Source organism: Triticum dicoccoides, chromosome 3B, assembly GCF_002162155.2.
Source record: "Triticum dicoccoides isolate Atlit2015 ecotype Zavitan chromosome 3B, WEW_v2.0, whole genome shotgun sequence".
In the NCBI taxonomy this organism is placed as follows: Eukaryota; Viridiplantae; Streptophyta; class Magnoliopsida; order Poales; family Poaceae; genus Triticum; species Triticum dicoccoides.
Genome location: NC_041385.1, coordinates 177,162,752 through 177,174,999, shown reverse-complemented (window position 1 = coordinate 177,174,999; position 12,248 = coordinate 177,162,752). Strand labels below are relative to the sequence as shown.

General features: G+C 49.3%; 1 protein-coding gene across 1 annotated transcript; it reads right to left on the bottom strand.

The window, feature by feature from the left end:
• Positions 1–7,841: 7,841 nt before the first annotated feature.
• On the bottom strand, positions 7,842–11,015 carry LOC119275420. Its single transcript, XM_037556259.1, has 8 exons — positions 10,571–11,015; positions 10,327–10,494; positions 10,229–10,264; positions 10,016–10,105; positions 9,870–9,934; positions 9,345–9,795; positions 8,709–8,984; positions 7,842–8,624 (listed from the first exon to the last, which is right to left on the bottom strand). Exons 1-7 carry the CDS (start codon positions 10,733–10,735, stop codon positions 8,805–8,807), a joined length of 1,155 nt encoding a protein of 384 aa, XP_037412156.1. The 5' UTR covers positions 10,736–11,015; the 3' UTR covers positions 7,842–8,624; positions 8,709–8,804.
• Positions 11,016–12,248: the final 1,233 nt, after the last annotated feature.

Sequence of the window (12,248 nt, the reverse complement as noted above, 5' to 3'; positions counted from 1 at the left end):
GAAGCCCAAGACCAAGCATGAAGATGGCGGTTCAATAAGGAGCTTAAGGACCACTGGCGGCTTAAGCCCATTGTAGTAAAACGCCATGATGGCATGACTTATAACGTAAGGTAGATTTAACTGATCACCGAGCCGGACTCTGTTTATAAGCCGGCCTGGACTCTGTAAGCCGGTGGGCGTCAACCCGTGTATATAAGGGGACGACCTGCTGGCGACTTAGGGCAAGAAACAACTCATTGAGAGCCGGGCATAGCGTATCTTGCTCCCTGGTTATCGAAACATCAATACCAACCCAACTAGACGTAGGCCTTACCTTCACCGTAAGGGGCCGAACTAGTATAAACCCTCTCGTGTCTCTTGTCCCGATTTAACCCCTTCAAGCTTCCTAGTTGCGATGGCTCCACAACTAAGTCCTTTCACGAGGACATCTGACATGACTATTCCACGACAGTTGGCGCCCATCATGGGGCCAGCGCATGGTGGATTTGAGTTTTTGAAGGGCAACTTCGAAGGGCTCAAGGGGTACGTAGTGGGCCGGATGACCAAGAGTCGTCGCGGCAAGATCTACATCGACGACGAAGGCTGGGGTCCCGATGCCGGCTCAATTGAGTACGAGTACTGGGTCCCCTTTAGCGGAATCCACGTCTTCATCGGCCGGATCGGTGAGTCAGGCCCTGAGCCGGACAACTGCACCGACCTCGTCGAGACGGCTCAGCGTGCAAGGAAGACCCGGACTCAGCCGGTCATGAGGCGTGCCTTTGTGGGCTGCGTCCACGGAGAGGAACTTTCTGGATCTAAAGATGGGGATGAAAGCCGTCCTCTCAGACGGTGACTCGTCCGCCGGCTCAATAGATTCATTGTGTTAGGTACAAGATGGCGTGCTCGGGGGCTGTTCCGATGGCATCAGTATTCCGGACCCCGATGAGCCGCCACGATGGGCCGGAATCTTCATGGCTAGGACTCAGCCCGGTTCAAACTCTACGGCAGCCGCAGCAATCACGTCCGGATCAGGAGCAGCCGGGGCAGGCGACCCCGTGCGCCCACCGACTCAGGTGCTGATGGATCTCATGGACAAGCTTACGGCCCTGTTAACCGCTACGGTTATTCCTGCTGACAAGGATGAGCACGACGCAGCAGTAGCTCAGGTGTGTGAGGAGACAGCTTAGGCCAAGGAGGCCTTGGTAGCTGAGGATACTAGACTAGCTGCAGAACGGGCGGCTCTCGACGCCCGGGCACAGCGCTTACAATCAGAAGCTTACCAGCTCACGATGAGCTTAAACGCATCCAATGAGGTAATGAGGAGGAGACACCAGAAAATGCAATCCCGTCTACCTCTGAATTACGACCCCCAGGTTCTCTTTGCTACACCCTGAGCCGGCCCTAGTAACCCGCCAGAGGCCGACCAGCTTATGACAGCCGGAACAGGAGGACGGGCTCAGCCTAGGGACATGGTGCCGCCTCACGTGAGCATGCCACCGCCGCGTTATGTGCCGATTCCACCGGGTCACTTTTCCAACCCCATGGAGAACTTGATCGCAGCTTCAGCGCGTTTAGCAGCTCTTCCTATGGAAGGAGATGAACCGACGGCGGTGGAGACCCGGAGGGTCAGGGAGCTCCTCCAGAAAGCCCTGGCTCAGCAGGAGACCTATTCTTACAGCCGGGACAGGATTCATTCCACTCCCCTGCCCTGGTTAGCACCACCTCACCAGAACCGGAGCCCGAGTTACAGCAGGCGCATGGAGTTGGAAGCCTTGTCAAGCAATGCCCAACGACGTAACCAGCCCGGAGGCTATAACCCGGTGCAGGACCAAGTACGTCAGGAGAATGATCACCCGGAGTATCCAATGACATCTGTTGAGGCGGGAGTAGCCACTAGAACCGGCAGAGTCCCTTGCCTGGTGCCGGCTCTGCGCGACGTACGTCTGCCCAAGGACTTCAAGGGACCTCGAAAGGTACCAAATTACACGGCCGATTTACAGCCCGGGGCGTGGATCGAGAGTTATGAGATGGCCATGGAGTTGCTGGAAGTCAGTGACGCGGCAATGGCTAAATATTTCACCATGATGTTAGATGGAACAGCCCGGTCGTGGCTGAAAGGCTTGCCACCCAATTCCATTGGTTCATGGGGCGAGTTAAAGGCCCGGTTCATCCAGAACTTCAAGGACACCTGTAAACAATCTATGTCGATCGTGGACTTGATGGATTGCAAGCAAGAGGAAGGTGAATCCACTACCCATTGGGTATGCCGGGTCAAGGAGATAATTCATTCCTCCAATAAGATGGATGCCGGCTCTGCGGTTCTTATGCTGGAGAAAAATTGCCGTTTTGAGCCGTTAAGGCAGAAACTGGGGCGCCTTAAACGTGACCTCACGGATATGGGTACGCTGATGGCGGCTTTAGTCAAATATGCCGATTCTGATAGTACCAAGGATCCCGCGTCTGACGATGAGAAGACAGGGAAGGGAAAAAGGAACGGTAATGGAAAAGGTCAGCAGCATAACCCGGGGAATCAAGGCGGCAATAAGCGTAAGGCGGACGGTAACCCGGAGTTTGTGGCCAATGCCAACGTACGAGGTAACAATCCAAGACGTAAGGGTAAACCGCCACGATCCGGCGGGTCAGGCCCATCTCTGGAGCAACTACTCAATGAGCCTTGCCCGAGACACGGCACCCGGGAGCGGCCGGCCACACTTCTATGGAAGGATTGTGCGATCATGAAGGCGTTTAAAAATTCCAACACCTTCGACGGCGGTCAAGGATCTGGTGGCGGCTCAGGGGCTGGCGACTTTCATGGCCCGGGCGGCGGTTCAAATTCCGGTTTTCAGGGGCATCCAGGTGGCAACAGTCAGCAGCAGTCTGGTCAAAGCAGACAGCAGCAGCAGCAGTCGGGTTATCAAAGCCATCCGAAGCAGTTAAGTGGTGGGCAGTATCACGTATTTACCACTAGTTTGTGCAAACGTGACCAGAAGGTTCATAAGAGGGCTGTGAATTCCGTTGAGCCGGCAATCCCTCGTTATTTAAGGTGGTCAGAGCAGCCCATCATATGGAGCAGAGAGGATCATCCTCCGCGGGTCGATAACCCGGGTCAGTTGGCTTTGGTAGTGGCGCCTCAGGTTGGTGGGTATAAGTTCACCAAGGTGCTCATGGATGGGGGTAGTAGCATCAACATCCTTTACTACGAGACCTTTCAGCGCATGGGGTTGACTGATAAAAATCTGAGAACATCCAACACTGTTTTCCATGGAGTTGTCCCTGGTAAGTCGGCTTACCCAGTTGGCAGGATTGAGCTAGAGGTAGCTTTTGGAGATGAACATGACTCCCGAGCTGAGAAGTTGACATTTGAGGTGGTCAAGATCAGGAGCCCATACCACGCTCTGTTTGGACGGCCGGCTTATGCTAAATTTATGGCCCGACCGTGTTACGTTTATTTACAGCTTAAGATGCCGGGTTACAAGGGCACCATCACTGTACATGGCAGTCGTAAGGTAGCATTGGAGTGTGAAGAAGGTGACGTGGCTTATGCTGAGTCGGCCTGCGCAGCAGAGGAGCTCAAATTTTATCAAGATAATGTTGACCCGGCGGATATGACATCCCTGAAGAAGCCAACTACAGAGCATGACCCGGCGTTGAAGTTTAAGTCGGCAGCTGAGACAAAGCTTGTTGACTTTACCCCGGGTGATTCTTCTAAACAGTTCAGCATCAGTAGCAACTTGGATGCCAAATAGAAAAGCGCGCTCATCGAGTTCATCCGTGAGAACCGGGACATCTTTGCATGGAAACCTTCTGACATGCCGGGTGTACCGAGGGAACTCGCTGAGCACACTCTCAATATTGATCCAAAGTATAAGCCGGTCAGGCAGTTTCTTTGCCGTTTTAATGAAGAAAGATGGAAAGCTATTGGGGAAGAAGTTGCCCGGCTCTTAGCGGCCGGGTTTATCATTGAAGTTTTTCACCCGGAGTGGTTGGCTAACCCGGTGCTCGTCCTCAAGAAGAATGGCACCTGGCAGATGTGTGTGGACTACATGGGCTTAAACAAGGCTTGTCCAGCTGACCCTTTTGCTCTTCCCCGTATTGATCAAATCATTGATGCTATGGCGGGTTGTGAGCGTTTGAGCTTTTTGGACGCTTACTCTGGTTATCATCAGATTAAAATGGCAGTTAAGGACCAGGAGAAGACGACTTTCATCACTCCGTTTGGAGCCTTCTGCTATGTATCTATGCCATTTGGGCTCAAGAGTGCTCAGGCGACTTACCAGCGGTGTGTGCAGAATTGTTTGCACGACCAAATTGGGCGTAATGTCCATGCCTATGTGGATGACATTGTGGTGAAGTCCAGAGAAAAGGAGACCTTGATATCCGACTTAAAGGAGACCTTTGATAATCTCCAGGTCTACAAGATGATGCTTAACCCAGCCAAATGTGTGTTTGGTGTCCCTGCAGGCAACCTTTTGGGCTTTCTGGTGTCCAACAGATGCATCGAAGCTAACCCGGAGAAGATCAAGGCGATTACCTCTCTGGATAAACCGGCGTGCATCAATGATGTTCAGCGACTGGTGGGTCGCGTCGCCGCCTTAAGTCGGTTCATAAGTCGGCTCGGTGAGAAAGCCCTCCCATTGTATTAGATGATGAAGAAAACTGACACTTTTGTTTGGAGTGAGGCCGCTGATGCTGCTTTTGAAGACTTGAAGAGACAATTGTCTGAGCCGCCGGTTCTTGCGGCTCCAATTGACAAAGAGCCTTTGCTGTTATATGTAGCTGCCAACTCACAAGCCGTCAGCGTTGCCATCGTGGTGGAGCGTAAGGAAGCCGGTAAGGAGCATCCGGTTCAACGGCCGGTTTACTACATCAGTGAGGTGCTCATTGAATCCAGGCAAAGGTATCCTCATTGGCAGAAGCTTGTTTATGGGGTGTTCATGGCAAACCAGAAGTTGAAGCAGTATTTTCAAAGCCATCCTATAACTGTGGTAAGTTCTGCCCCTTTGGGAGACATTATTCAGAACAGGGAGGCCACAGGACGAGTCGCCAAGTGGGCTATTGAGCTTGGGCCTCATGGCTTGAAATACATGCCCCGGACAGCTATTAAGTCTCAGGCCTTGGTGGACTTCATCAATGATTGGACAGAGTTGCAAGCCCCTGAGGAGAAGCCGGATAACACATACTGGACTATTCACTTTGACGGGTCCAGGCAGCTAGAAGGCTCGGGGGCTGGAGTGGTGTTAACTTCCCCTCGAGGTGACAAATTTTGTTATGTACTCCGGCTTATGTTTCCATGTACCAACAATGCAGCTGAATATGAGGCATTACTTCATGGTCTCCGGATGGCTAAGGAGATGAACTTAAGCCGGGTACGATGCTTGGGCGACTCAGATTTGGTGGCTCAACAAGTGTCAGGCAAGTGGGATTCCAAAGACCCCCTCATGGCGGCTTATCATCGTGAAGTAGATGTTGTGGATGGTCACTTCACGGGTTATCAAGTGGAGCACATTGATCGAAGGAAGAACGAGGCGGCTGATGCTTTAAGCCGGTTGGGATCCCAACGTAAGCCGGTGCCGCCCAACACCTTTCTTGATGTGTTACATAACCCTTCTGTCAAGGTACCTACCGAGGAAGACTTAGCAGTGCTAGACCCGGAGGCACAGGTGGTGGCGGCTCTTCATGTTATCCCGGATTGGACGGTTCCTTATCTGGCTTATATGACCCGGGGTGAATTACCGGAGGATGAGACGTTGGCGAGACAAATCGTTAGGCGCTCCAAATCCATCACGATTGTCAACGGCGAGTTACATCACCTCAGCGTCACCGGGGCGTTTCAACGCTGTGTGTCACCTGCAGAAGGCCAAGAAATACTCCGTGAGATCCATGAAGGAGATTGTGGCCATCATCCCAGGTCAAAATCCCTCGTGTCCAAGGCTTTTCATCATGGTTTCTATTGGCTGACGGCTCACGCTGATGCAGAAGATCTGGCCAGTAAATGTGATGGGTGTCAGAAGTTCTCACGACGAGCTCATGTGCCGGCTCAAGAGTTGAGGATGATCCCAATTACTTGGCCATTTGCAGTCTGGGGGCTTGACATGGTTGGACCTTTCAAAAGGTCTAAAGACAAAAGGACACATCTACTAGTGGCAGTGGATAAGTTTACCAAGTGGGTTGAGGCAGAGCCGGTCAGTAAATGTGATGCAGCCACGGCGGTTCAGTTCATGAAAAAGGTGATCTTTCATTTTGGTTTTCCACATAGCATCATAACTGATAATGGCACTAATCTCTCTAAGGGTGCCATGGAAGAGTTCTGTCAAAGAGAACATATCCGGCTTGATGTTTCGGCTGTTGCTCATCCTCAATCCAATGGTCAAGTCGAGAGAGCTAACCAAGAGATCCTGAAAGGTATCAAGCCCCGGCTCTTGGTCCCTTTACAACAAACTCCGGGTTGTTGGGTGGAGGAGTTACCCTCCGTGTTATGGAGCATCAACACTACGCCTAACAGATCTACGGGATACACACCTTTCTTCATGGTTTATGGAGCAGAGGCGGTCCTGCCAAGTGACATCCAGCACGACTCACCCCGTGTGGCGGCTTACGTTGAGGCGGATAACGAAAAGGCTCGTCAGGATGCACTTGACTTGTTGGACGAAGAGCGAGACTTGGCAATAGCCCATTCGGCGATTTACCAACAAGACCTGCGCCGCTATCACAGCCGCCGGGTTAGAAGCAGAACCTTTCAGGAAGGCGACTTGGTGCTCCAGCTCATCCAGGATCAATATGATATGCACAAGCTATCCCCGCCTTGGGAAGGGCCCTTTGTGGTCAGCAAGAATCTGCACAACGGGTCATATTATCTCATCGATATTCGAGAGCGCAAGGACTCATTTAAATCGGAGGAGGAGACCCGCCGGCCGTGGAACATAGCTCATCTCCGGCCTTACTATACTTAAGTTACTTCTTAAGATACTTTCTATAATGTACATATTATATAGAGCAATAAAGCAGGACCTCTGTCCTTTTTTCCCATAAAGAAATGTTTCATGTTTTCTTTATCAGGTGATGGACACTGCCAACAGGGGATGGATCATATCTGAATCTGGCTTTCCCTTTGGTCCGGCTTATGATCATATCTGAATCTAGCCATGGTCACTTGGGGGCTTCCTGTTCAAACATAGGTCGTATTCGAACCAAAGAGAACATAGCTGTCGATACCCACTTGATCGGCATATTGCCAAACCCACTTGGGGGCTTCCTGATCAAATTTGAATCATAGCTTAACCCCTTTGGGTCTGATGTGGATCATATTCAAATCAGCGTTATTAAACAACTCTTATGTTCACTTGGGGGCTTCCTGTTCAAACATGGGTCGTATTCGAACCAAAGAGAACATAGCTGTCGATACCCACTTGATCGGCATCACCAAAGCCACTGGGGGCTATATGATCGTATCCGAATCTTAGCTTAACCCCTTTGGAACGGTTCTCTGATCGTATTCGAATCAGGAGCCTATGAACATTTGCAAGTATGATTATTTTCACTATCATTGAAACCTTCTTGAGGAGATGGTTCTTGATCTTTCCGGCTTTATATTAGTTACTTCAGGTCCTAACAAGTGCCAGGTAAAAACTTATATGAGCCGGAGAGGTTATCAAAAAGGGTCGCATGTATGCTGTTATGATTATGTTTTAACTAATCATGAACCGGCTTATACATATGATTTTTGATCATATCCGGGTTATCAATATTCTATAACCCACTGGTGTAGTAAAACGTCCAGGAAAGCCTTGCCTGTTTTACGTGCAGGTTAAAACGGAGCAAGGTGAAGGATCAAGGAAACACTTGATTAACATAAGCAAGATGAATTTAGTACTGGCGGCTTAACAAAAGCAATAAGTACCATAAGGCATGACAGGCATTAAGGAGTTATTCTATCCTATTACAAGACTCCCCGAGTCTGAATAAGTGAAGCATTGTTCTTTGCCAAGTTATGACCTGGCTGGCGGCTTCCTCCGGCTGGCTTGATGACTCCGGATTATCCTTCCCCGCCTCTCCTTCGGTTGTTGTGTCCTGGAAGGTGGACGAGGCCTAGTCAATGCCGCTCAAAGCTTCAAATTCAGCTTCATCATCTATTAAACTGGTTGGGTCCACTTCAGGGGCAAAGGTATGCTTACGCATTGGAGGGAGCAGGTTGACTTGGTCATATGGGACATTTGGGATTCTCCGGTTCTCGCTATCATAACCCGGCGAATACTTGGTGAGATCAGTGTCCTCCCCAATGAGAGTCGCCAGAGGGCGTACGACTTTAACACAGGCAGTGAAGTCCTGTTCGCCAAAAGCAGTGCCGTCCTCCTTAAGACTTGGATATCCAAGAGAGAGGTCAGCAAGGTCAAGCTCTGGCACCCATGCTTTTGCCCGACTCAACGCAGCCACGGCTCCGGCTCTCGCGGATGCCCACCTTAAGTCTTGAATGCGTTGAGGTAGCACCGACAGATGTCTCAACATGTCTTGCAGGAGCCGGGGAGAGGTATTTGATAAAGCCACAGCAGTCAACGCATGCTGTGACCCAGAGTACAGCTGCTCTACCAAGGTATACACTGCCTTAAGCTCGACAAGCATATTTTCCTTCAGATTGGTACTTCTGGGGCCTGCATGTTCATAGGTATAACAGTAAGCCGGAGGCAACTATTATGATAACTCTTGAAGGATTACAATATTTATGAGCGGCTTACCAAAGATAGCTGAGACCATCTGGGATATGTGCCGCTTTAAGTCGGACAGCTCATTTGTTGCCTCGGCAAGAGATGCCTCCGCTGTTTCCACCCGGGTCACCAGTGAAGCCCTCTCGTCAACCCAAGCCTTCTTTTCCGATTCAAAATTTTCTTCAGCTTCTCTTGTTTAGAGACAATGAATTCAAACTTGGAATTGGCTTTCTGAGCTTCGAGCTCTTGGGTTTTCAACTGGCTCTTCAAATCAGCAATCTCCGCCTCAAATTGACTTACGGTGGCCTGCATTGACATCAGGTTACGGTAAGAATCTTGGTAAGATAACATTTAAGTCCCAAGTATTTTACAAGTAAAGATACTTGGCACTTGGGGACTAATGTATGTTTAAAGAATTTTTAGTTTATTTTACCAAGTCATACATATTAAGTCTCATGCACTTTACAAGTAAAGGTACTTGACACTTGGGGGCTAATGTAACCCAAATTTAAAGTTTCATGTTATCTCCGGGTTAAACATATTCAAATTAAACCGGAAGAAACTAATGGCAAGCAGAGTATTAAGTCTACAGCATATTCATTCATAAGCAATAGACTTGGGGGCTGGTACAGTAAGTAAGATTTAGAGTAAAAGCTTAAAGTTTACCTCAGATTTATGTTGTATTTGCTTCACCATGTCAATTTCTAGGTCACGACTACTGTGTATTTGGTTCAGATAACCTGAGACTATATCACCAATACTTAGGTGAGAATAATCGGTGATGTCTTGTTTGGACTTCCGGCGCTGGGCAAATTCCTCCTTGACGGTGCATTGGGCAAGGGCAGTAGGCCGGCCCGGTTCAACGTATTGGCTCTTCACAATTTCAACCTCTGGGTCAACCGTTTTGGCCGGGCTAGGAGTTTCCGGGTCATCCGAGTTGTGAATCACATCTTCTGCAGGCGGGTCAGAAGTTGGCTCCGGAATGTCAGAAGCCGGTTCAGGTGGTGGCTGATGAGCGGAGCTGTCTGGAACGGATGAGTCAAGCACCGGTTCAGTAACCACCGGGTCTTGGGACGGCTTATTCTTCTTTGCCCTCTTGCTGGGCTTTACTTGCAAGCTGTCAAACAAAGTGGAAAGATAAGTATCAAAGTATAAGTATGGATAACCTCAAAGTAGGAAAGGTTATATTACCCGGGAGCCGTTTTGAAAGCCGGCATGTTCGATTGCATCGACTCATCAGAAGAAGGGGAGGTATCCTGATAGTTGGAGTCAGATGAATTGAGAGGTTGGCGAATCAAACCCATCAAGGGTAAAACAAAACGTAAGTCGGAGATAACCTCGGTCCGATGCTTCCTGGTTACATCGGGTAAGCTGGAGGAAAGCTCTGCGTCCTGGTTGGCCCGAGTCTGCCGCCGGTTCTCAAGCTGCTGTTGCTTCAAAAGAAATTGAGGATCTTCGTAAGCGAGAGGGTGTGAAAACCTTACTTTCCGGGTCACCCTTCGGATTCTTTGTTTTGGAAAAGGCTCTGAGATAGAGGAAATTATAGTTACCTCTTCGCCAGCTGCTTGACTGTTCCCAGTATCCTCCTGAAAGGATCAAATGTCAGTAAGGTAATGGCAAAGGAGTTAAAGAAAATCAAAAAGATTACCTCTTCCTCATCTGAAGAAGAGTCGTCCAATTTAAGCATATCAGAGGCGCTGGGTTTCTTCTTTTTAGAGGTACCCGTCCTGGCGGCTTTTCTTTCGGTCTTTTTAGCCGCCCGGGCCAGTTTTGCAGCCTCATGGTCATATTTGACCTTCCAGAAGTTGTCATCGGCCTGTGGAAAAAGACAAAGAATCATAAGTACCATAAGGTAACATATTAAAGAGTATTTGTGAAGACTAGTAACTTACTGCAGGAGCCGGATTCTTCTTGCAGAAGGGAAGCAGACTGAAAGTATTGTTGGTTACAGTGCCCTCCTTCAATAGCGATTGGACTGTGGCATCTACCACATCATCTGGTAAGTCCTCAGGACTATGAAGCATTGAGTCGTCCTTTTCGCATGTGTAAGTACACATTAAGCCGGAGCGGCGGCTTAATGGTAGTATCCGCCAGGTGACCCAGACCCAGACCAAATCAATGCCAGTCAACCCGTTGCCTAAAAGGGCTTTGATCTTTCTGATAGTAGGGTTAAGAGCCAGGCGCTCAACAGAAGTTAACTTGTCAGCTAGATGATGATTGGACTCAAGATGCAGGGCACAAAAGCCGGGCAGAGGCTTCTCGTTAGCCGGAGAGGTGTCTTGACAGTAGAACCATGTCTGGTTCCAGTCTTTGGGGTGACTCGGCAGCTCAGCGTAAGGAAAAAGGCAGTCTCTCCGCCGCTGGATTGAGATGCCGCCAAGCTCAAGACTAGGCCCGTTGGTGCGTTCATTCTGCCGGTTCAAGTAAAAAAGCTCTCTGAACAGCAGCAGGCTTGGTTCCTCTCCTAAGTAAACCTCGCAGAAAACTTGAAAATTGCACAGATTGGACACGGAATTGGGTCCAATGTCTTGAGGCCTCAGGTCAAAGAAATCCAGAACTTCCCTGAAGAATTTTGAGCCGGGAGGGGCAAATCCCCGGGTCATATGGTCTGTGAATACTACTACCTCCCCGTCTTTGGGTTGAGGTATCCCCTCAGACGGGTGAGGGGCACGATAGGACATGACCTCCTTTTTTGGCAGATGGCCGGATGTCACAAGCTCAGCAAGTTTGCTTTTTGTGACTGTGGATGGAACCCAGTTGCAAGTCACAGGAGCCTTGGCTGCTTTAGGAGCCATAACAGCAGTGGCCTATGACAAAGTAAGAAAGTTCCGGTTTACATTTAACCTGGGAGAATATTCAAATTTATTTAAAATGGTGGCTTAAGCAAGGGGCCTAATGATATAAGGGTAATTGTGCAGTAAAGTTTAAGCCGCTATCAGGATCAACAGTCATTCAAGGATTTTTAAACCGGACGCCTAGACAGTGGGGATGAAGTAAGTTTTCCAGAAGAAGCTTTCCGGGTGATAGAAACAAGTTTCATGGACAACAGCCTTTATTATGGATCAAACTGTTGTTCTGAAGGAGAAAATTTCTAGACCTAAAAACAGGGCAGAGAAGTTCATGCATTCAAAGGAGGTTTCCAAACAAGAAAAATGAGATCTATTTCTAATACAGGATCGACACAAACAACTACCGCAGCGTTTCTGCACGATTTTTACAATCTAAACAGGCTGTGGAAATGCAAACTAGTAAGGATTCGCATCGGGCGGTGATGAACCCGATGAACTTGGCAGAGCTTCAAAGATAGATCTAAGGAAAGGGAAGAAAAGAACTCACGATGAGGATGAGCTGCGGAGGCTCGCCGTTGATCTCTGGTTACAGTCAGGTTGATGCAGCGGCCTGAGTCGACGAAGACGAGGGGGTCAATGGTGACGGCGGCGGAGCTTGAGAGGCAGAGAGGAGAGGAAGAAGATGACTGAAGGGGTAAAAGGGAAAGGACCCAAGTCGGGGCTATTTATAAGGAGAAGATGACTAAGACGGCGCGGGAAACGAGGAGATAACAATTATTAT